This window comes from Podarcis vaucheri (genome assembly GCF_965113315.1).
Source record: "Podarcis vaucheri genome assembly, chromosome: 8".
Taxonomy (NCBI): Eukaryota; Metazoa; Chordata; class Lepidosauria; order Squamata; family Lacertidae; genus Podarcis; species Podarcis vaucheri.
In genome coordinates this window covers 12,246,686-12,272,557 of record NC_138766.1, presented here as the reverse complement: position 1 = coordinate 12,272,557, position 25,872 = coordinate 12,246,686, and the positions used below count along the sequence as shown (strand labels likewise).

At 44.6% G+C, this 25,872-nt stretch overlaps 2 protein-coding genes across 6 annotated transcripts in view; both read left to right on the top strand.

Moving 5' to 3' along the window:
• MAJIN (membrane anchored junction protein) overlaps positions 1 to 25,872 on the top strand; it is a gene marked incomplete at its 5' end in the record, with an annotated part of 238,719 nt that overhangs the window by 39,189 nt on the left and 173,658 nt on the right. The gene's annotated exons all lie outside the window — the stretch shown is intronic.
• The window catches only part of TMEFF1 (transmembrane protein with EGF like and two follistatin like domains 1), a 106,226-nt gene that overhangs the window by 66,403 nt on the left and 13,951 nt on the right, over positions 1 to 25,872 (top strand). For all 3 annotated transcript variants that reach the window (XM_082234607.1, XM_082234606.1, XM_082234605.1), the window contains 3 exons: positions 646 to 775; positions 12,606 to 12,632; positions 17,435 to 17,531. In XM_082234607.1, coding sequence (XP_082090733.1) covers positions 646 to 775; positions 12,606 to 12,632; positions 17,435 to 17,531 — 254 coding nt within the window. The remainder of the gene's footprint in view (positions 1 to 645; positions 776 to 12,605; positions 12,633 to 17,434; positions 17,532 to 25,872) is intronic.

Below are 25,872 nucleotides of genomic sequence, written 5' to 3'. Positions count from 1 at the left end.
TGGTCGGCAGGGTCCTTTGTTGTTTAATAATAATACTTTCCTTTCCTGAGTGTCTTATTTGTTCACTTTTACTGTTGTATTATTATTAAACAACCATAACACTTTAATTGGGGAGTAAGAGCAATTAAGTGTGGAAACAAAGCAAAAAACTAAAATACGAAAATTCCAACAATAGCAAACTGCCGCTTGGTATCATATTTATGAACACATTCCATTAAGAAGGAAGAACTCTTTTGCGACTTGTAAACCACCAATGAACAGTATATTTAGATTTTATCTTTTTTATTTTTTTGCAACAGTGTGTTGTGGATAGGCACTTTAATATTAAACAAAAAACTTTCTGGACATTGTTGCCATTCTATTCAGTCCTCTGGCAGCCAGGCTGCAGCCTGCAGCAAGTGTGCTATGCTTTCTTCATCCTGGGAACATGAAAATGCCAATTTCTGCTTGTGCATTTCTGTCTCGCTGCTGTAGCTGCTGCTCCTTGGGCTGCTGTTTTGCAGCTGAATGGAATGGGCCTCTGGAAGGAAACCATGAGCCACAAAATCAAACTCTCCGATTGCACCGTTGCCACCCCAGTTGAATACCTGTACACGGGGTTGCGTAAATAATTTCTTTTCCTTGATTTTTCTCTCTCCCTTGCAGTGTCACACAAAATATATTCCTGTTTGTGGTTCAAATGGAGACACTTACCAAAATGAATGCTTTCTCAGGAGAGCTGCTTGCAAGCACCAGAAAGAGATAACAGTGGTGGCTAGAGGGCCTTGTTACTCAGGTGAGTAAACAGCAGTTAATGGGACAGCCTTTCTTATTTCATTTGTTGGATGTTTCAGTGTTTTTCCTAGGACCAGGATTCACTGATCAAGGGCCCACTTCTGTACTGAATTGTCATGTACAGTCTGGGCATGGTCCCTCGGTCTCTAGGGGCTAGAAGAACTAGATACAATGGTGAAACACCTGTAATTTTCAACTGCATGTCAGCACTGGTCAGCTTGAAAGCAGGAGGTCACAAAATGGCAGCCGTCGAGGGATGCTGAACTATTCCTCTGACTGTCATTACCTCTGTTTAGCACTATTCTTAGATGTTTCCTTTCCCCAATGTTTTCCTAACTGTTCATTTCTACATTATATTTGATCTTTCACATGAAATGAAAGCCACTTCAGAAAACTAATAGAATATAGTGCATGTTTAACACGAGTTGCTGATTGATAAGGGTTGCCAGTTATCTTTGCTGATTGATAAGGGTTGCCAACATTTCATTTCTTTGTTGGTAAAGATTTAATAAGGTCAAAAAGGCACTAAACGAAAAATAGCAATTAAAAATCAATAATAAAGTATCTTAGTCTTAAGTGTCCATTACAGTAGTCTTAAGTCGTATGTGTTAAAGGAACTACAGTCATAACTCTGGTTAAATATGCTTCAGGTTGAGCGCTTTCAGGTTGCGCTCCGTGGCGACCCGGAAGTAACGGAATGCGTTACTTCTGGGTTTCACCGCTTGCGCAGACGCTCAAGATGACGCCACATGCATGCGTGGAAGCGAATCGTGACCCACGCACACACAGATGTGCAGACACAGGTTACGTTTGCTTCAGGATGCGAACAGGGATCCAGAACGGATCCCGTTCATATCCAGAGGTACCACTGTAGATGATTTTATTTAAGAAGCGCATAACCATTCATTCAGAAATACTTACCGTACTTTTCTCTCTATAACACGCAGATTTTTTTCTCCTAAAAAGTAAGGGGAAATGTCTGTGCGTGTTATTGAGCGAATGTGTGGTCCCTGGAGCCGACTGGCCCGAGCGCAGGGGCAAAAATTAGGCAAAAATCCAATTGTGGCGCGTCAGGGGGAGGGAGCTCCGTGAGAGAGGAAGCTGTTGCTTTCCTGCATTCTGCCTCAGGGTCTTACTGCCCACCCTCTTCTGTTTCGGTTGCTGTTTGCTCAAACGGAACAAAGAGCAGGCAAATCCCCTCTCCTCCAGGCAAGCAGAGGGGAAAGGAAAGGACCGCGTCCTTCCTTCTAATTCCTCTCTGTGCTCCGGTGCTGCTGCGTCCAGGGAAGCATTTTAGGGACTTGCAGGCAGCCAGAAAACATGCAGGTGAGAGAGAGGGAGGGAGGGAGGGAGGGCTGGCTTGGGTGTGTGTGGGGGGGGAAAACTTTTGCCTTCCTTTCCTCCCTCCCGTTAAACCCCTCTCCTGCATTCTTAGCCAGCTGCTCTGCACACCCCTCTCGTGCTCCTTGTCCCTTTTGTGTTTTTCCTTCCCTCTGTTAACGGAAAAATCTGAGGGCTCCCTTGGACAAAAAGTAAAGACACCAACCAGGATAACTTGGAGCAAAACAGCAGCCTGTAGGCTTGGCCTTTATTGAACTGTTGCAACAGGGTATTCCCCTCACTTGCAGGAGAGAGGAAAAGACCCAGAACAATGGGCTGCAAGACCTTATAAAAACTTTTGAAATTCCCCTCCTCTAGCTCAAGCCCACCCCCAGAAACATCATGCATACATTTCAGAAAGGAGGAGTTGACATCATGCATACGTTACAGAAAGGGTTGACATCATGCATACATTACAGAAAGGAGGGGTTGAGGGAGGAGTTGTGGTGGTAACCTGAGTGTCCTGTCACCCAGCTGGTTCCTCCTTTCCCCCTCCCCATGAGTACTTTCCAGGTGACAATGGGGAGTTTGCAGTTTCCTGCCCCCAGAGGGAAGATCTGATCATTGTCCTTTGTTTCAGTCTGTGCTGAATCCACTACCATATGCAAGTTCTTTGTCATTTTGATTGTCTTCTGTCTGGGATTATCAAGGCTGACATAGCAACTGGGCAGGGCTCCTGTGGATGTGCTGGTATGCTGAAGGGATTATGGCTGACCAGAAACCAAGCCACCCTCCTTTGATAGTAAATAAAAATGGAACAGTGCAAATCCGATGTATGGTTGATTTTCTATGAATTTATACCAGAAATGTGGCGTATGTAGTGTGTGAGTGTGTGTGAAGTTTGTGCAAACAGAATGATTGGGGTGGGGGGGTTCCTGCTACACCTCCCCACTTAAAACATGGTTACAAAGCACGGATCCACATGGATCCTCAGGATCTTTGCATTGGGTCACCCCAAATTCACCATCAGATCACATTACATGTCCATGGCTACAGCCTGCACCAAAAAAATAATGCACCCACTGTTGCCTGGGGCTGCAATGGTGCAAAAACGTGGTTACAAAGCATGGATCCACATGGATCCTCAGGATCTTTGCATTGGGCTACCCCAAACTCACCATCAGATCACATGTCTGTGGCCACAGCATGAGACGCAAAAATGATACATCCACTGTTTCATTCAGAATTCCCCCCCCTTGTTTTCCTCCTCTAAAAACGAAGTGCGTGTTATGGTCAGGTGCATGTTATAGAGCGAAAAATACGGTATTAGGTCATAATGTAAATAAGAACTCTTGAATCTTACATCAAAAATCAACTCAACAATTGCCAGTAATAAACCTACTAAGTTGGCTTATTTCAAGGCATTTTCTGCATTTTTTTCTTTAGTATGTAAACCAGTGATCTAAAGAGTCCTTTTTTAGTTTTAGACTTCTCCCAAAGTCTCTTAAAGTAAGTTATTTCTTACATTAAAATCCTACGGGTGAAATCCAATATAGGACAAGGAGTTCCTACACGCACCGCAAGTATTCTCCTTCCTCTCCTCCCTACCTGCAACCCCTCCAAATCCTATCCAAGGATCTGAGGGGCTGCAGCAGGGAGGAGAGGAGAGGGTAGGCCCATTGCACAAGAGGAAGCCAGTTTTGCTGGTGGATAGATGTATCACTCTATGCCATGATTTTCTTTTGTTGGTAGTTGGTATTGGGCCACTAGCAAGCAGACTGCAATCAAGATTTTACCTATTATTTTGCAGCTCTTAATATGATTCGCATCACTGAGCTTGCCTAAAAGCAAACAAGATATTCTCTTGGTGATTTACACCCTGTTATCTCTTTTGTATTTTCAAGCACATCTGCCTAGTGCTTTTATTATTTCCTGCAATGCCGTGCTATCGTCCTTGCACCTCATATTATCTTCGTTGCAGGAGAATGCCATGGGAAGTTGATACGTTTTTGTAGCCTTTGAGGAATATAATATAGTAAATACAAGATCTTATAAAATATTATTTTGACTTCAGCATCCATTAAATAACTGGGCTCATCTCTGCATATAATGTTGCAGTGCAGAACTAAAATGCCAATCTTGTTTTAAAAACAGCAACAACTATTTTTAATTCCACTTTCAACTTCTTGTGAGTCAGATAATAAAGATTGATTTTTTTAAAAACCCCTTTGAGACTGAGAATCAGCTAATATGCTTTTAAAACTTTGTATTGCGGTAGCAATAGTTTGCATGTCACGGTAAGCACAACACCACAGTCCTGTTTTGATGCTGCACCATTTGTTCTAAGTCAAGGTTTGGTTTAATGTTGTGGCCAAGCTCTTGGCTTACTAAGCATAAGGTGTGGCTAGGAACAGTGTGGTATGGGAGCAAAAGGTGACCTGGCAGAAGCAAAGTGGCGGCAAGCTCCTTTTCATGAGTGTGTCCATTTGCAAGGTCCCAGTAAGCCACAGTTTGGCTTACGGTGTGTGCATGCCAGGTAATTGCGTTAGAGGCAATTTTAGGGCAGTGCCCACACTGGGCATGCATCCGAGCAGGGCACCTTCTCAAAACCTTGTAGGCACTTAACAGGCTTTGGGAGGGAGAAAGGAGGACTCTAGGACCTTGCCTCACACCTTCTTCCCAAAGCCCAGTACCTCTTACCTAGCTTTAGGAAGGCAGGTCAAGGACTGGAGACGGTGTCAAATTTTGCCTTTGCCCAGGGTGCCATATCACCAAGGTCTGCCCTGATTGTGTAGACAGTGTCATCATATAGTTTAGTTGAGTTAGTAAGTGGCTCTGGACTTCGTTTTATCTGGATGAAGGCTTTGTTGCTGTTCTCCTGTAACTGGAAACAAAGCTCCTATTTCACATTTCTATGCCTTTCATGAATAAAGGTAAATAAACCTTGGAAGAACTCCAAGATCAGAATATCAGCTTTTGCCTTCTCCTGATTTCAGAAATATTGCCCCTTCGTGGATAAGACCAGGGCAGAACCTTCAGAGCTTGGCTGAGAGCCTGAAGGAACTTGGTAGGTTAGTAGAGGAACCAAGGCAGAATCTGGTGAGCCATGTTTGGAGGCTAGAAGGAGTTTGAATACCACCACTTGAATCAGCAACATACTGGCTGGCTGACCTACGAATAGCAACAATAGTAATATTGCTAGTAGTAAATAGGTCTTGCGGGGACCTTATTTTCTTATTCCAAGTCCACACCATTCGCTAAGCTGCCTTGTTTTGGTTTAGCCATAGTTGGGGAATATTGAAAGGCTTTTCAATGACAAGAACAGCCATCTTTTAGCCTGGCATATTATGGGCAAACCAGCTATTCACCACATTGGTGGGGCAAAGCAAGTAGGACACCAAGGTGGTTTTTTTGTAAGTTGAGTATCTAGTTACCACCCTTAAATTATTTTAATGCCTAAACGTGAATCGGAAAAACGAGTCACTAATGCCCAGTGCTTATTGTAGCTCCTTGTTGTGCTGTTTGGCCATTTCAGTGTTCAGAATGCTTATGATAATGTAGTGTTATATTGCTACATGACATTCATTTTTATTTTTAAACCAGCGAACTTTGTTACACGTTAGTGCAGTCCGGTAAAATGTGTGAGCAGCCATGTTGAATATTTAAAATGCTCAGCTTGGGTTGGCTATTGCCCTTTTTGTTTGAAAAACAAAGGGGCTTCCTTGAAGCACCCAAGTAAGTCTGCGCAACTTGCAGCTTTCTGGGTTCAAGGTAGCCAACAGGGGGCAACTACTCTATAAACAGCCCCAACCAGTATGGCCAGTGGTCAGGATGACGCCATGTTGCCCATCCCTGACATAAAGTACCAGCTGTTTGTGCAGCTGGTGGAGGAAGCTTAGCAAGCTTTTGTTTTAACATCGCTGATCTGGACTCAGGCAGGCAATGCATTTTCTAGGATATTGGATGGGGTCAGTCCCCAGGGGCACTGTTGGGGCTAAGTAACAGTTAAACGCTGGAGGCTGTGACTATTTGCATCTCTGGCTGCCAGTACAAAATTGTTCCATTGCCTCAGGCAGATCGGCTCAAACAACCTTCTTGGGAAAGTGACCTTTCAGAGGCGGTTTGACTCTGCTTTTAGGGAGGAGAGAGGATGCATTTGTTTTTCATGGGCTTCTGGGATGAGGTAAATTTCAGAAGCACTGATATGTTGAGTGGTTGCAGCAGAAACAACAAAGGGGGTCTGTGAAACTGTAGCATGTTTATTGTGCTATGACATTTCATAAGCTGTGGCTTACTTCATCGAATGCTGAGGAGAAAACTTGTCATTGCAAATGGTAAAAGGTAAAGGGACCCCAGACCGTTAGGTCCAGTCACAGATGACTCTGGGGTTGCGGCGCTCATCTCAAGGGAGCTGGCATACAGCTTCCGGGTCATGTGGCCAGCATGACAAAGCTGCTTCTGGCAAACCAGAGCAGTGCACGGAAACGCTATTTACCTTCCCACCGGAGCGGTACCTATTTATCTACTTGCACTTTGCTGTGCTTTCAAACTGCTAGGTTGGCAGGAGCTGGGACCGAGCGACGGGAGCTCACCCCATCGCGGGGATTCAAACTGCTGACCTTCTGATCGGCAAGCCCTAGGCTCTGTGATTTAGACCACAGTGCCACCCGTGTCCCTATTGCAAATGGTACACCCTTCCTTTTTCCATCACAGAGCTCAGGGTGGGCACATCCCATGCCCTCAGATCATGTTCTGGGTCAATCCCATCTCTCTCTCTCTTTTTCTGAAGTGAGGTCTGTTCAAACTTGCAGTAACCTCTTTGTTTTCAGACCCAAGTCTCAAATGCTGAAATGTTCTAAAATACTATAATCCACCCCCCTTGATTTTATCATTTTATCTATTTGTAAACCACTCTGAGGGGTTTTTCTTTAAACAATCAAGCAGTGCATACATTTTATGAAATAAAATAAACAACCAAACTGAGCTAAATTTTGCGCCCGTGTGGTTAGAGGCATGCCAAGGAGTTTGTGCCAGTGGATCCTGCCGTTGCTCCAGCTTCACTGGTCTGCTCCACTTCATCATAGATAAGATACTGGGAGTACCTGCCCTCTGTGAATTCTGTGGTTGCTATCCAGTAGTTACAAAATTACTGCACCTAGTTGCACAAACAACCTTAGCATTTCTCCATTCTCACAGCTGAAATAGGTCCTTAGCCATTTTCTCTTACATATCATATCGGCAAATTAGCAATAAAAGTTAAACTCTTCTGATTTATTTTCATTTCTGTGTGTTTCTGTTAACCACAGTAGCAAATATAATTGCTCCCAGGATTGACTTCTGCTAAATTTGTAAAATTAAGCATGCACAGTGGGCATGCAGTTTAATTTTCTAATGGATTTCTGAATCCACACCTTCAGAGAGACCTGTTTATTGGGAAGTACCACCTCTTGGCTCCCTTATTAAACTCTTAAGTTGGAAAAACAAACCAACCAACCTTCGTGCTGTATTTGCATTATTAAGAGCAAACACCATTGCTCTGTGAGATGTCAGGTGTTTGCTAGCTTCTCTCATTCCTTTCATAACACATTTCACTGCAGGGAAGGCAGAGACTCTCAAGGCTACATTTAATTTTGAACTAGTGTCCCTCAATCTGCAGTAATCAAGCCCTTATTATGAATCTTGAGCAGCCGGGGGTTTACAGTCTGTGTTTGTTTATGTAGTGGAAATGCAATTACAACGATATACTGTGTTTGGTGGCAGGGGGAAATAAAGTCAGTGGTGCAATTTAATCTCCTCATCGCTGTTAAGCAGGAAATCCTAGGTACTTTGCCTTTGGAATAATAAAATGGGGCGAGGGGAGTTCCGGATATCAGCTTTCCTGCTTATCGAACCTCCTGGACCATAGCTGAGAGGTTCATACCCAACACCGAACCAGGATCTAAATCTTGCCAATGAGACAGGACCTTTGTTGGCCTCAGCCCAGCAGAGCAGCCCCGATATACAGACACACATGTCCCTTTTGCTAGCAGTGGTAGGGGAGAGTGCCCCACGTGTTCTCAGGACACCATCTGCTCTAAAGTTCAGGCTGCAGTCCGGAAATGAGAGCCCCATATGCGTGCTGAGCTCAGATTCACAGGCATTGCCTATTTCTTTTCAAGATCTGGTCACACTTTACTGGAGTGTTTGCTATGCCTGTGCTCTTGATCCTCACAGGGAGCACCTAAAGTATACAAGAAAGATGTGCATCTCCCACCATGCATGGCCTGTAGTGATAGGTGGTAGCAATTTAAAAAAACCAAAACCTTTTCCTTCTTCTTTTGAATGTCCCATAGCCAATAGATGAAAGACCAAGTTGAAACCAGGGCCCAGAAAACAGAGACATTTGGGGCCGCAGCCACCATACTGAGTACTTCTACCATTGCTGGACTGGGGGGGGGGGGTTAAAAGTTTACGCCGCTGCCCACAGACTTGCCGGAGTGGTGTTAAAGTGGGAACCACAAGGACACTTTGCCCGGTTCGTCCGAAACCTGGTGCCATCCCCAATGCAGAAGACAGTTGTGACTTCCTAATATGTGCCTTCTGCATTGTCCCTCAGTGTTCAGAGAGGTGTGTTTTCACACATTACTTGCCCCCCCCGAGAGGACCCCAGTGTGCGTGCAGCAGAAAGACTTGCTCCTGTAACCTGTGAACCAGCCTTCCCTCTCTCTTGAGGCAGACATCTCATTGCTGACTTAACCCATATACCTGTAAACTAAAATAGTTATCTCTCCTTGGGTGCAGAAACAGTTGTTAGGCATGATAAAGGCAGGGTGTGTAGATGAAGGTCTCTTCACATAATATATTTAAAAGGCATATGTCTACGATTTCCCCCCAAGTGCACATCTAGAAAAAGGAACGCAACAAAACACTTTGAAAAGACATATCATACAGGTATGCTTCTCAGAGACTAACCCAGGTACGCTGCTGTGTACTGTGTGAAATGGCCTTGGGTATTATGGGAAGAGCTTACGCTTGACCTAACACGGCCTGCACTTCCTGCAACTGAACAGCAAGCTACTGTGCTTTAAGCATTCAGAGTGAATTTTTTGGAACATTTTGCCAAGATTTGCATGAAAGAATGATCAGCTACTGTTTGTATCCTGCCAAGTAACAGTTTAAGGCTCCATTTGAGGCTGCACCGCTCTGGGCAATTAGGTAGCAACCCTCCTGAGGACACTTGTGACTTTAGGGTAATTGCTGGCAGACACAGTGGGCTTTAAACAGGCGGTGGAGATATAAAGACAATGGGAAGAAGACTAAAGTGGTGCAAAGAATCAGGATAAAGGCTAGGCAAAAATATCTTTCATCTGACACCTAGTTTCTGTGTACATAAAATTATCGGGGAGGGGGCATTCCATAAAGTGCTTCCACTAGCCACAATCTGCAGTGGAGCTGACCAAACACAGAGTTACATCCTGAGTTAGAACATCATCTTTAACCCACCCGAAAGCATTGTGGACCATGGTAGCCTTTTGATCCTGACTGTGGACAGTTCATTCTCTTTTTAAGGCAACGCTCTAGCTTACAGAGACTTTTATATATGGAAAATGCTTAATTGGACTGTGCAGACACCTTCCCTTCTGCTGTACCCCACACTGGCTTTCTATGTTGTTCTTCTATATGCGTGATAATTTTATATTTAATAATGCTTTTCACCAATTTACTCAGCACAGACCTTAAGCTAACAGGCCTGTAGTTTCTTAGATCTTCCGTAAATCCAAGACTCTCTAAGTACCCTATTTTCCAGGGATGTCCCTGATTTAGAGATGCCATCCCAGTTTCTGATTTGATCCCGGAATGTCCCACTTTTCCTTAGGATGTCCTTGTTTTCACTGGAGAAATGTTGGAGTTCTCCGGCCACCTAGCCAATTGAAGGCAATCTTGTATAGGGGAGGTTTTTTTAAATGTTTAATGTTTTATTATGTTTATTACATATGTTGGAAGCTGCCCAGAGTGGGTGGGGCACCCCAGTAAGATGTGTGGGGTATAAATAGTAAAATAATCATTATGGAATGAGAAGTCACTATTTTCATCGGAGAAATGTTGGAGGGTATGAAATCCCTTTTTAAAAATACTGTTACATTGACCCCTTTCCAGTCCTCTTCTACGGATGCCATTCCTTGGGACAGGTTAAATATTTTTGTTAGAAGATAAAACGTTTCACATTTGAGTTCTTTAAGAGTTCTTAGGCAGAAACCACCCTCAGCATTTAGGTTGGGGGAGGGGAGGGGTGACAGTATGTTTCTAACGCTTGAGCGTTTAACCCGTGGAAATGACGAGTCTCAAACAGTCCCCAAGCTAGCACGATGTAAGGTAACAAAGACAGAAAAAGACAAGCATAAAAACTGCTTTCTAGACTCCCCATTACTATTTGATACAACAAGCCTGGTACAAACAAAAGGGGCAGGGGACCCACAGTTTATTTCCCTGTATTTTACTCACTTTTCAAAATGAAATTGAGAAGAATTTAATCTTAAGTAAATCACAAACTGAAGTCATCCCCCATTTTCATTGACTCCCCAAAGAAAAGTTGGAATTGACTCATGTTTGCGTTTGTGGCACTTTGGGTTAATACATACCAGCATTTTCCATTGCGCATCTACCCTGGAGGCATGTTCTGTATTCTGCAATCAATAGTTCTCATTCAAGGTCCTGAGTCTGTTCCCCTCTCACCAGCTCTGCTGCTTTATTTTCATTGTTTTAGAATGAGGAAGAATAGGAGAGGAGGACAGAAGGAAACCACACAGTTTCCAGAAAATTTAGTGCCTTAATACTCAGACCATCATAAGATGACTAAGGTTAAAACCAATTCACCAGACATGTCTAAATCTTGTAATTCTGAAAGGCAAGGCAACGTAGGAAGTGCTTTGTTGTCGTTGTGTGCAGCCAGTTAAGTTGCTTGATGTGAACTGCTCTTCAAATGTAGAACTTTTTCTTTTCATGCTGCGTTTTCTGACTCTGTAATGGATTGGCCATGATGTCTCTATTATTCTTTGCAAGAGACTGCCTCATTTTAAAGTCACTGTAAGCAACTCCTTCTTGGCATGCTCTGCCCTGCATTCAGAGGAGGGGAAATTGCAGGGAATGAAGGAGGATCAGGACTGAGAATTTGAGGAAAGGAATATGTGGGAGGAAGGCAGGAAGAAATTCAGCAGGGGAGCTAAGTGATCTGCCATCTCTTCATTGGGTTACATCCATCAAGTCATGGCTGTGGCTCTAAAAGGAGTAAGGAGATTGATGGCCGCCATTATATTGTCCAGTTGGGATTCCCCCACTTATCCCATTATGAGTTAATGCATCCTTCACCACTGATTGGACCATCTTTAAGGTTATATATGTCCTTCTGGGCCATATATAAGGGCAATCATCTTCAACCAGATGTTGTTTTCTGTCTTCAGATTTGTCCTTCACCCTAAGTTACAACAATATAGAATTACTATATTAAAACCAGTTAAAACCATTTACAGTCCGAAGAACAGGGTGAGTTTTAAAAATGTTGGGAATCTCAACTCCATCACCCATAGCCAGCATAAAGAGTGACCAAGGATGATGGGAGTTGTACTGCAACAACATCTAAAGGACACCCGACTGGAGAAGGTTGTGTTAGGGAACTGAACTCAGACATACACACATGAAATGAAGTTTCTTATTTGATGGCATTAAATGTACCGTGGCCACACAGAAATACCTATATACTGTCTCCTTTAGTCTTGTTTGCCTCTTGACCCTCTTCAGACATCTTCTGCCGTACCACTTTATACTCCTAAGCCTCTTTTTCCCAGGCCGAGACCTAGGCAAAAAGAGTAGTTTAGGTGCTGTCGGACTCCTTCCTGTATGCATTTTGGTTGCTGTCTTCTGTGAGGTGGGTAGATGCAGGGAAATGGGAATGAGCAGCTAGGGTAAGTAAAGGGAGAGACTCTGCCAAAGCAGAAAGGAAGACATTGAAGAACCCCTCGCAGCTTGATTCATGTGGGTAAAGCCAGTGCTGGTTGACCCCTCTTGGCACTTGGCTGATTCAGAAAGCATCCCTGTTCAATAATTTGCTGGCCCAGGCTCTAGATCCCTGTAGCTGTTTACATAAGGCTTCAATTGGCAGTCTAAGCAGGCAGAAGAAGTACAGAGTCCGGGGGGTAATTGCTGATGGATACTATGGGCCTTGTGGAATCCAGCACTCAACAACCTGGAGCATCTTGTGATAATGCTCCTGGCCTTTGTGGATCAGGCTGCTGATGGGATTTTTCTCACCAAGAAAACACATTATCATATAGGAGTGGGAACAGAGTAAGAACTGTGAACCTGAAGGGTATTTAGTCACACCAGTTTATCTTCCCTGCCTCCCAGTGCTGCTTGTTATTCCTCTCCATTCAGTTGGTCTTGCCCCTTCAACACAATCAAGCTGTTTATAAAGGCTTTTAAAGAAAATTAAAATTAAAAAATGCAGTCCCAGATAATTCTATTTTTTTCCTTTTCAGATAATGGTTCTGGATCAGGAGAAGGGGGTGAGTATTGCTGATATTTTTGTTCTCTTGTGTGAATGCAGGATCCTAGCTGGAAATGTTTACATGTGCTGCAGAAAAACACAACTACATAGATTGCTTTTCTGAAACTTCTGAAAAGTTTGTGAACAATTCAACCATTTCCTTGAAAAATACAAGTCAGGAGCCTTAACTTTTTTTAAAAAAAAGTTATGTCATTCAATAGCCAAAATTAAGCATTGTTCAATGGGAGATTAAGCATCTTCTTAAATTAAATTTCCCATTAAAATCAAAGTTTCATAACTTTTACTGGATTCTGCCATTTGTTTTTCTATCAGTGATGCACCAATATGTGCACTAAAGCCCCCCATTAGGTAGGGTGAGGCAACTGCCTCAGGTGGTACCCACCCAAGGGGCAGCACCCCTGTTCCACTGCCCAGTTAACAGGTGGTTTCCCCAGCCTTTAGGGATAGAGGAGTCAGTGGCAAAGCTCTGTGGAATACCCCTCTCCTGCAAGAGGGGAAGCGTTCTGCCTCTCAGCTTTGCCCGCTGTTTGGGTGGGGGGCTTTGCACTGGCTTCTAATGAAGGGAGGAGCCAATGCAAAGCCCTGTTGCCAGGGGGAGGAGGGGGGATCTGGAAAAGACACCACCCCACCACAGGGGCAGCAGTGGACATTTTGCCCCTGGTGCAATATATGCACAAATGAGAAAAACCTCAGATATAAATCAGTGTTACCTCTTAACTCTGTATGGAGTGGAATTTGGATGGAATTTCAACTTTTGTTGGATGAGAGAGCAAATTAACTTCTTAGGTTGTTTTGTTTTGGGAGAGCCCACAGCTCAGCGGAATAGTGCATGTGTTGCATGACTTTAATCAGAGTACCTACATTTAAAATGGACCTTGGCTTGCTCAGCTTGGAAAGCTGAGTCCTCAGAGAGCCCCTGCCAGCTATAGAAGACAATAGGCTAGAACGGACTGATACTTCAACTCAGTTTAAGCTGTCAGTTCATATATTTCTAAGGAAGGTATGAATGATTATTGTGTGTGTGTGGGTCTTCCTGCAGCCGTTTCTTACCTGGATATGTCTTCTTGTTCCTTAAAAACCACAATTAAACAATTTGTGGTCTTTTAAACTGCGTGCCTGTAGTATAGGGTATCGTTTTGCTTGTTACAATTTTATGTATTTGGTGTTTTTATATTGTAAACTGCCCCATGATCCTTGGATGAAGGTTTTAGTAGTTTAATAAATCAAACAGCTGAAGTTTTACCTGGGCTTCAATTCTCTACCCCCTTCCTGGGAGTCAGCCCCTACTAAGCTCAGTGGGCCTTACGCCTGACATGTACACTTGTGCTGTTGGCGATCCAAATGGCCTGCAAAACTGCTAATCTTTGTTGATGGGTCCACTCTGTAGTGGCTCACTAGCCAGGTGTCATGCTAGTGTTTGCTGTTGTTGTGATCAGGTGAGTGAGTGCCTTAAGCACTGCCTGAGCAGCCACACTGCTGTGGGGTGGATTGCTCCTTTAATTCTTTGCTTTCCATAGTTGATGGCGTGACTAGTGCCTCTGAAATGTTTGTGGAGATAGAAGGTGTAGCACTCTGCTGTAGTGCTTTTTGTCACCTTGGAAGTGACGAGAGTCCCCGAATGCCCAGACTCATCAACTAGGCGCTGGCAGGTTCCTTACCACTACCACATGGGAAGGAATGCCAAAAATCCTCCTCAGTATCAGGACAGTTACGTAGAACATGGCTGGAGTACACAGCTAATCTTCTAGCTCTAGGCAAGTGAGGTATGATGGGAGAGAGTGAGCCCCTACTAAACTCTTGTCTCCATGGGACAACATGGGAGTTTTTCTTCTCACTGGCAGTCATTTGATTGGCACTCTTCCCAGCCCTTTAGCCAGGAGTTGTTATCTCCAGTCTTACCATAGCTATTTTCAGGCACACTGGTCATGGTAAGGAAGCGTGGGGCAGCACCTCACGTCACTGTGGCAAGAGACCATCTCCTGTGGAGTTAGATCATCAAGATCAGCCCAGCTGGTATTGCCCAGGAACTCTAAAATGCTCCAAAAATTATGGGGCGGGAGGCAGCTTCAAAGCCATATGTTGCAATCCTGAGGAAGGACCAGCCACAAGTAATGTCTAGATTGATCAGACTTAACCAAGACTGCTCACCTCTACTGTAACGTATATTGATCAGACTTAGCCAAGACTGATCACAGCTAACCTATATTGATCAGACTTCTCCCAAACACAGAACAACAAGGAACACAGTGCATTAAATGTTACAGATGACCTCAGAGAATCATCCTAGTCCAATTGCGCATCCCTCCTCCCAGCAGGCTGAAGGAGTGTGCATGATGGGACAGAAGCCTCTTTCACAGCTGCAGGGCTGTTAAGAGAGGATGAATCTCCAGGATGCAACCTGTTCAGTGCTTCCTCAGTGGCGTAATGGCTAATTGCCATGCAGTTTCATTTCTTATTCTTTTTGTTTAACACTAACCACAGTGAGTGCTTGTTTACCTAAACAAAGTTTAAATTAGGCACCTTTTTTAAAAACAACAACACACCCATATTTAATTGCGGACAGATGGCAATTGATTAGTCTAGGATTTCAAGCTAGGGAAATGGCATGCTTGCAATACAGATCGTCATGTTAATTATTATTGAAATAATTTGTTTCAGAGTCCCTCTTTCCAAAATTTGGTTGTTAAAGTATGGTGGTGATTAAAGTCCCTGGCAGATTGCTTTTAGTAATTAATAAATTGATAATCAGTATGCACTATTCAGCTAACTGCCATCTGTCTGTTACGCACAACAGTTGATTGTGGCAGTTACAGGTTGGGATTGGTATAATTCTAAGCATATATGCAAATTTGAAATTGTACCTTTTCCACTGTGTCCGCCACATGAGTTGTATAATTCTATTATTAATTTTTTTAAAATCTGAACCAGTGATACAACTGGCCAGATTTGTACATCCCGTTATTTTAGTGTGATGTACATGAGCAGGGGGACATGGGTGGCACTGTGGTCTAAACCACTGAGCCTCTTGGACTTGCCGATCAGAAGGTTGGCAGTTCGAATCCCCGTGACAGGGTGAGCTCCTGTTGCTCAGTCCCTGCTCCTGCCAACCTAGCAGTTCGAAAGCACGTCAAAGTGCAAGTAGATAAATAGGTACCACTCCAGTGGGAAGGTAAACAGCATTTCCGTGCACTGCTCTGGTTCGCCAGAAGCGGCTTAATCATACTGGCCACATGACCCGGATGCTGTCTGCGGACAAACACTGGTCCCTCTGCCAGTAAAGCGAGATGAGTGCCGTAACCCCAGAGTCATCCACGACTGGACCTAACAGTCAGGGGTCCCTTTACCTTTACATGAACAGGAACGAGCCACAGTGCATCTTGGGCTCAGGTGCTTGCTTTTCACTTTCACACTTTGTTTTGTTGTCTCATGTGACAAAAATGTGACTAGTGTTAACTGCTTTTAGTTTCAAGCAAGCTGACTTCCAGTTGTGGATTCTGAAGCTGACTGGCTGAAACTAACCATAGTTAGGGTTAACCGCAATTCTGGATCCAGACAAAACAGCAAACTGTGGTTTATCCTGGGACATTCTGCATGCAAAAGCAGATGGTCTACCAGTGAACTGTAGTCTTTCCTCTGTGGCTGTACCAATGAGCTACTGCAAAAGCTTCTGAATTCCTCCTTTTAGATGCTTGAAAGGAGAGAGGACACACACAAGTCTGAGGCTTGCTGCAGCCCATGCACATTCCAGTACAATTTAAACCATGGTTTAGTGTGACATGTGATCACTGCCTCAGAGTATAGGGGAGCTGATTTAGTACAGTGGCCAAGAGTGGCAAATGTGGAAGATGCCAATTCAAAAATGTGCCATTGCCACAAACTCACTTAAGTGACTTCAGACAAGCCGCACTTTCAGGTTTGCCAACTTGAGCTCATTGCAGAAAAGGCAGAATATAAATGTTACAAATAAATAACTTTTTTAAAAAAAGTAACATGGGAATAATGACAGTTGCCTACTTTACAAAATTGCTGTAAGTATTGTAAGATAATTTATGTGAAACATTTTGAGCACTCAAAGATGTTTAACAATGGTAGTGATAAATATTTCAAACACTGAAATACCAGTTTTTATCAGTCATGCTTGTGCTGGTGTAAATCTGGCATTTGCAAGGTGCTTTCTGCATAAAGAACTTCTCAGGTGTTTGTGGCTTCATTCAGCATGCCCAAGCTTAGTTCTGTCCTCAACCCCTGGTTTATAAAGCAAAAGCACTTGCTGCTTTTGGATAATAACAACCTGGCATCCATTGTATTCTTGGATATTTAACTGCAGAGGAAAACTTCAGTATAACGATCAATTTGCAGTAATATATGCATGTGAAACATTTCCATTTTGTCATTCGGAACGGCAGCAAATTCAGATATTTAGATTAGGTAGCTACCGTAGAGTAAATTGCATCTGCTGTGTACCAGCATGCAGGTTTTTTTTATCTCCAGTGGCAAAGAGTTTGAGTATACAAATCTTTTAGCTAATGTTGTGGGCTGGTGTAATATAGCGGAAAGAGCAATTGGGTAGAGAGGTGTGGGGTCAGCCCTCCCAGTTGGGTCATAAGGCTCACCGGGCTGGCTGTGGGTTAGTTGCCATGTCTCAGTCTCATAGGATACCTTTAAAGGACAAAACAGGATGTCTCCATGCAAGCCGCTTTCAAGGGAAAGTGTCAATAATATGAAAATGTGTTCTCTGTTGTTGTTGTTTTGTTTTTATTTCATTAAGCAATACTTTGTGTCGACTTGATCTTGCTCTAGAATATGAAGGATCTGGAACTGAAGTTCAAAGAAAACATTCCAAGTGTGGCGTTTGCAAGTATAGGGCTGAGTGTGATGAAGATGCAGAAAATGTTGGGTAAGTAATGATGATGATGATGATGATGATGAGGCGGAGGAGGATGTAGACGGTGTATTTGTTGTATCCCATCCATCTGACTGCGTTGTCCGAGCCACTCTGGGCAGCTTCCAACATGAAACACAGAAACGCAACAACACAACTGAACATCACACATAAGGGGGAAAGTGACTCTTAGCCGGCGGTGTGTTGGGGGAGCCATTTGTAGCTGCGTGGCCATACGTCCTTGAGACAACTTGGGGGGGGGTTCATAGGTCAAAGTGGATGCGGGAAATGGCTGTGTTACTTACCTTTGAACGGTACACTTTATTCCAGCCATGCAAAAGTCAAATGTTCACTTATATTTAGAGAACATATACTTTCCCACAGTCTATTGAGGCATGCAGCCATTATGGTGGAGCAGCCTCAGCTCTGCATTCTGTGTTTAAAAGCATCCTTAGAAAAGGTTGCAAACTTGCATTTTTCATTCTAAGCAGTATTCTGTAATTAGACTGTCAGAGGTACCACAGCACATTACATTCAGCACAGAAATATACACAACTTTATCACTTCTATTATCTCGGCAGATTTTTTTCCCTTTTGGTGCTTTCTTTTAATGTTTATTGGGCTGACTAAGAGAAAGATGTGAATTTTGAGCAGGTGGTTGTCATGAGCTGCACAGCACGGCTGGAAAATTAACATTTGGATAGATTCAAATTAGTACAGTATGTGACATTCCTGCATATAAATATGTGAACAATTCCTGCTGAGAAAATATCTCTAAATTATAATTCATCCCTGTTTCTTTTATTTCATAAATAAATAAATGATAACGTGGGAGAAAGGAAATAACTTCCATCAAGATCCTCCAAAAACACAGAAGAAGCATCTTGATAATGTGCATTTCTTTAAAAAAATCTCCCTTATTATTGTTGGCATCCATCTGTCTTGAGAGACAATGGAGTATACCTCCAGGGGTGAAGTCAAACCTCTGCATTATTAGTACCTAAGTCTCCTCCCTGGGGCACAAGCCTGGGCAGTGTATATGGAGGTCCTGGGCTGCCCAGAAGACAAGCACCCCTCTCTCGGACTCATTGATGTGGTCCAAAAGAAAGCAGAGCAATACATTTGGCACCAACTTGGCTGCAGGAGTTGCCAGGAAGAGTTGTGCGAGGGGCCATCCAACAGTCTTAGAGATTCCACTCTGGATTTGTGTAGGGTTCACTCATCAGCTTTTTTTGCAAGGCAGCAGAGGCTTAGGATCAGAGCTGTCCTTCTAGATGGGCTACCTTCCCAGGTGGACGAGCCCCATCTGCCCCTCACTTCCCTCTGCAGCACATGCAGAAACCACCTTCTTGACCGTTGGACCCACTGTTGGATTGCATTATTTTCAGTTTTATGAGAGTGATGATCTGGTTTTCCTAACATTTATTTTAAGTGCAATCCAACAGAACCCTTCCCCTCCAGCTGCATGCCCACATCAACCTGCATAACAATTCCAGCCACAGCATGTACCACAACTGGACAGCTGTCCTTGGGCCACACTATGAATTTTGGATTTAGGGATAGCAGAGCTGAGTTTTTCCAAGTGGAGTTTGATAATGAAAACAGGAAAGAGAAATCGGGAGAGAAATATTGCCAGCAAATAAAGTAATGTAGATTTGTCTGCTACCAGTGGCGTGGCTAGTCATTTCAGATCAATAAATTCAGCCTTCCCAACCATAATTCAACCATAACATGTGTCCAGAGGTCAGCTCCTGCTTGTCCTGTTCAAATTGGGGTGGAGAGGGTGCAGTTTGAAGTAGAGAAGCTTTGCTCATTAATTGGTATTTATCTACAACTGTCTCCTGCCAGCTTTGTTTTTCCAAACGTACATAGAGTTACGTTTCAGACATCGGTTTGGAGCTGTAGGGAAGTACTAGTAATTTGTGTGGTTACGCACACATAACTAGGTGCACTTAATCCTACTTCTCCTGATCTAGAGATCTTCAAGCATAGTTAACAGAAACTTTATTCAAACATTGCCAGCAGTCGTGTAGCTGCTGCTACACAACTCTAATTACATTTGAAGGAACATGTGGATGAGGCTGGTGGTTATGTGGTTATTTTGGCAGTATAACAACAGCATAGGATGCAAGCATGCCATTGACTCCCAACCTTCTGGTCCTTCCAGTGTTCTGCAGAGCAGCATAGGAAGAAACTTACAAATAAGGTCTGAGCATCTTGCTCTCTCTCAGTCCTTTACCTGCATTGAATTCTCCCTCCTCGATGGAAGTAGAGGTTTTGGGAGGAGCTATTTCATGACTAGAGCGACAAAATCTTTAAATGTGTGCAGAAGTGTATCCTAAGAATTAGGTTTCCTAGAAAAGTATTATAGTAAATCAGGTGCTTCCCTGTTGTGCTTTGACACGTTATTTTCCAGGCATGCCCTAAAATTGTCTAAGATATTTGATTTGCTATTTTTCAAGTGCAAGGAGGTTTTTCAAAATATGATTAACATGATCACAGACTGAGCAGATAATGATCTAGATTTTTTAAATCACTGAAACAAATGCCACTTGATATAGACTTGCTAAAGCGTTACCGGAACTTAAGAGCCACTGGGATTTGGTTTGCTTTCTGCATCTATATTTTTAAAAAACCCAGCTGTGCCAAGAACAGTGGCATCACATCTTCCTACCGCTCTCCTGAACACCAATGTAAATATGTTAAGTTTTGTGAGGGTCTCTGGATGTTCTTATGTAGAGTGTTGGCTTGGTTACAGAAGCAAAAAGTGCAATGCCTGACATATACAAAAGCCAAACAAATGGCTCTGCTCCAATGAACTGTGCAAACAATCCCACACGTGAAAGGTCTCTTTGGGCTTTGTGTTTCTCAAACATCAACACACACACACACACACACACACACACACACACACCCAATGTCGGCTAATAAGATCATTCTTGAAAATGAGGAGGCTCGCAAAAGAAGCTTGCGATGTGATATGGCATGGGAGTCTTGTTCAAAGGGTGGTGAAGGGGTGGAATCCAGAAATCCCACTGGATATACCAGAGGGCAGTCATCAATGCATGCATGTTTGTATGTGAACTAGGCCATAGATTTCTCTGGTCATTTGGGAAGCGCTCACATATTTTGGGATGCCCCAGAAACCCAAGGATTTGACTCATGCTGGCATCTGTTTAGAGATCCTCTCACATAGCTATTTCCTGCCGAAGGGATGGAAGGGTGCTGTGAGCTTTGATGGTGTTAATCCATTAGGAGGTGAGGGTGTCAAGTTACCAAGACTTCTACCCACAAAACAAGTTGATAAGCGTTGTCAGAGCTAAACATTTCAATATTTTGGTGTGTGTGTGTGTGTGTGCACCCAGTTTGTTAAAACTAGAAGTACCATGTGTGGAATGTAGCTTTCCCCTCTGACTGACAGAGGGCTGTGGGACCTTATCCAGAAATGGTCAACCTGAACTTCAATGACCCTTCAGTAATGAAGCTGAGTGGGTGACCTTCAGTCACCTAATCCCCTTTCAGCTGAATTTACCTTACGAGATTGTTGTGAGGATTAATTAGAAGGATTGACTCTTGTCTCAAACTCCTAGGAGGTTAAGGAAGAGTACAAATGTCACGAATAAATATGTTTCCTGAGAGATATTCTTCTTCTTAAGCTACATGTTTCTCTGCCGAGGTCCATGAAGTCGAGCAATGGACCTTCTTCCATGCTTAGCCAGAGTGACCCCCTGCAAATGGGCATTTGAACAAATTGTGCCACTTTGCTTAGTGACCTGTTGTTTTCAATTACCCTTAAATGACACTGACAGGGTTGAACGCCACAGCTGGAAGCTTGTGACTGGACGTATCCATGGCAACCCTTGGGATGGAACATCACCTCTCTCAAGGCAACTTTGGTTTCCTACTGAGAGGAAGAAGCTAATATTCTAGTCACAAGCCACTGTGGTTTTAGGGTAGCCTGCTGTGGAAATTCCACTTGACACCGTTGCAATGGGCTTTTGGTCTTTACAGAGGGAAAGCTACATCTGTCAAATCTAGCTCAGGTTTTTTTCTTCAGCACCTGTGTCAGCAACTAATATTTAATTGGAGGGTGGGCAGCTGTCTTTTCAACCAAGCAAGGACTGAATGGTGAGCAAAATTTGGCCCACCCACTTATTGACTCCCACAGCAACTCAGACTTCATACAAATCATACATTTAAAGCGCACACATCTAAATTCTGGGAACTTTAGTTTACCCCTCACAGAGCTACAGCTCGCAGCATCCTCAACAAACTGTAACTTCCAGGATTCTTTGGCAGGGTGCTTTAAATGTTTGGTGTATATGTAGCCAGTGCTCATTAAACCCATTTCCTCAACATTGAACAGCACCAGAAGATTTGGCAAAACTCTTCCTATAGGGAGGGGTTTGCCAAAGCTACTTTACTCTTCACAGAACTGCCCATTTATTTCTACTCTCGCTGCCTGCAACTTAACCAATTCCTGATCCATAAGTTGCAAATCCTTTGAGAGCAAATATGGATTCTGATGTTACCTTGGAGCAGTATCAGTCCAGACCAATACACTCTACTCTGAAAGTTTAGACCAGGGACATTCAGCTGGCTGGCTGCTGGCAACATATGACCCTAGAGCATTTATCTGGCCTCTGCTGACCCTTCCAAAAGAATGTTTTCAAGTTAGGTAAGAAATCAGTACTCCATAGCTTGATGTTGCATCTCCCTCTTCAATTATGTATATAATACGCCACGGGTGTCAAACACAAGGCCCGCGGGCCGAATCCGGCCCGCCAGACCTCGTCATGTGGCCCGTGGCATCAAGGGCAAGGAAGCGAGCTTCTCGTCCTTTTTACTGGTCCCGACCCAGATTTTAGGGTCCGCACTCCAGCGGAGGCTCTCTGCCTTTCTAAAAAGTGACCCACGTGAACAGCCTTCCCTGCCTGCTTGCAGACAGGGCTCCAACCGACGCACCCCGTCGGCGCTGCCGACCGGCCGGTCCCACAACTTTCGCCTGCCTCGCAGGCTGGGCAAAGAGGCTTTCTGCTCGCTCGGTCCAGTCTGGGGCTCGCTGCGGAGGAGGCGGTCCCGTGAAGCCGAGCTCAGAGCCGGCTGCCTCTGCCCCTCGGAGCCTCTCAGGCGCGGCAACTTTTGGAGCCCGAGAGAGCCGCGGAGGCTGGCAGCGAGGGCAGGGAGCGAGAGCCACGCTTGGGACGCCGCTTGCTCACTCGCTCAGGCCACAAGAAGAGGCCACTGCGGCACTGCAGCTGGCGAGGAGATGGCCGGGGGCGCGGGCGGCAGGCCCAGGGGCTGGCTGGGGGTCACCTTGGTGGGTAAGTAGCGGGGCCGGCAGGCGGGGAAGGGAACGGCAGAGGCGAGTGGAGAGCGGGGACCCGGCGCAGGTCCTGCCGCAGGCGGCGCGCCCCGGCTGGGCTGGGAGAGGCGAAGCTGCTGCCGGTTCAGCTGCGCAGAGTGGGGTGGAGGGAGCCAGGCGGGCAGGCGGTGTGCCACACCGCAAAGCAGGGGCACCTCCCACCCCGAAGAGGACCGCGCCGGCATCTGGGCGGCTGGAGCAAAGTGGGAGCCTGCCAGCAACTTGGCTGCGGGAGCCTGGCTACGAAACACCGCCCCCCTCCCCACGCCAACACATCGGCTTTTTCCGGTCCGGATGACTTGGTGGATAGCCCCCTTCCCGGGAGCAACTGCAGCAGCTGGGGGCCCCAGCAGGACATCCTGGCCACCCGTGCCCGCAGTGCCGCTGGGGCTCCCTTGCAAGGAAGAAACTGCTACTGTCCAAACTGCAGGGCGGGGGGAGGCAACATTTGCTTCTGATCTGCTCTGTTGGGACAGGCTCCTGTCTCCTCCCCATTGGAGCTCCAGTCTGCCTGGAAGTCCATCTCGTCATTTAAAAAAAAATCATTATTATTTCTTCTTCTATTCTTATTTAAAATCGTACTGGAATAGGTATATTAAATAGTGTATAGGTTCAAGACAACACACACCAGTGCCTAAGGAAAAATAACTTTGATAAAGTCCTACAGATACAACCGGCCCTTTGAGGGTGACCAAACTGCTGATGCGGCCCCCAATGAATTTGAGTTTGACACCCCTGTAATACGCAAACATTCATGTCATTAATGCTTCCCACCCAGGAAAATTCCACTGGAAAAACGGTTATGTCCATGTGGAGATGTCAGTATTGAATCAGTTGTTCATGTTCTTCTAGCCTTCACTGTTTATAAAGATTTGAGGAGTGAGATTATTACCCCTCTACTACTGTCCATACCAGGTCGCTACTTTGTCCTTTCTTCTAGCAGATCAAGATGATCAGGTGACAGCAAAAACTGCAAGGTTTATGGCAGGGGCAATTAGAATAAGATCTATTATTTGATTATTGATGTAAACCTCCCAAATGTATTTTGTATAGTTAAGTTTTTACCTCTGTCTTCAGTACATTTTGTTTTTATTTTATTGCTATGGCTAGTGGCTGATGCAACTAAAGATTCTTCTGACCTGAACCTCCCATCCAGGCGTTCTGAAATTATGTCCCATAAAGAGCAGAAAACTATGTGCTCTAGCGTGTGGTGCTGTGGTCTAAACCACAGAGCCTAGGGCTGGCTGATCAGAAGGTTGGTGGTTCGAATCCCCGCGACGGGGTGAGCTCCCGTAGCTTGGTCCCTGTTCCTGCCAACCTAGTAGTTCGAAAGCACGTCAAAGTGCAAGTAGATAAATAGGTACCTGTCCGGTGGGAAGGTAAACGGCGTTCTGGTTCGCCAGCAGCGGCTTAGTCATACTGGCCACATGACCCGGAAGCTGTGGACAAACGCCGGCTCCCTCGGCCTATAGAGCAAGATGAGCGTGCAACCCCAGAGTCGTCCGCAACTGGACCTAATGGTCAGGGGCACCTTTACCTTTTTTTACCTGGCCCCTTCTCCCACTTGGAGGATAAAGGACGGATGTGCTCAGATGTCTTTATAGGAACCCTGTACAATCAGGTCTCACCATTGCGGGGAACACTGTAACTGTGTCCAACCTAATGCAGTTACAGCCCTATTCAGACCTGCCTGCTCAACGTATGAAGGTTAGTGGTGGAGGGGAGGACCATTCAGAGTACCTGAAGGGAGCTCCTGTATGCTCTGCATCCGTGAACCTTCACTGCTAGCTTGTGGTTGGCCTCTGTCATTGATAAGCAATGGTGTGTGCAAAGTCAAACCACCTTCCAGGGGCGCAAGCCTGGACAGTGTGCATGGAGGTCCTGGGCTGCCCAGACGACAAGACCCCCCTTTCGACTTTGCTGATGTGGTCCAAAGGAAAGCAGCGCAATGCGTTTGGCACCAGCTTGGCTCAGGAATTGCTGGAAGGAGGCGTACAAGATGCCATCCAACCATCTTAGAGACTTTGGATTTGTGCAGGGTTTGCTCCTCAACCTTTTCTTCTCCCATAGATGTCCCAAAATGCTAGATAATGCCATCCTTATTATGAAGCTGAATACTTCATACTGCCCCTTTAAGATGGTTGAATGGGTCTCAGGTACCTGCCATGATGCAATATACAGTTGTCTTCGGCATTCTTGAGGAGGTGGGGGAATGTCGGAAGTTGTGCAAGGCTAGAGGCACTCTTGACCCCTACATCAGGATGCTGGATGCATAAGCTTTCTCTTTTGCAACTCTCTGTTGCTTGTGAGATGAAACACTCTGCTGAAAAGCCTTCTAGTGGTTTAGCTGAATGCGATAGGAAATAATCCAGATTGCATGATCCTGTTTTTCAGAACAGCATAATCAAACCAATGTGACAGGGTTTTGAAAAGCATGAATGAATGCTTTTGTTACTGCAGCTTTCCCCCTGCCCTGCAGCAATAAGTTTATTTATTTATTTTGCTTTAAAAGAACACCACCACCACCACAACTTTTTCCTGACTTATAGGAAGGAACAGAAATTTATACTGTTGTATCTTCTTTGGAATGGTTTTTCAGCAACGACAAGATCTGAGGTGTCCCATAAGGAAAAGCCACTTGGGACTCAAGAAATAGATTCCGTCTACCCTAGATGGAAGAAAAAAAATACAAGAGAAAGCTAAATAATAAATAATTGACAATTTGCAGCTTTTTAGTGGCACCTTTTGTCTGTTGCCTAGTGATACCCTGACAAGAAAAATGTGGGGCATTTCTTTTTTAAAAAGTTGCATTTTTCAGTCTACATTTAATTATTATGGCTGGTATTCAGCTAAAAAAATATGGGAGCAGAACAACTTTCACTTGCATAACGGGACTTCTCCCCCCCCCCCCGTCCTACATTGTCCCCAAATCTGCTCTGAATATAACCCCATGATCCAGATGCACTTAGTTCCATTGAAATCAATGGGCAG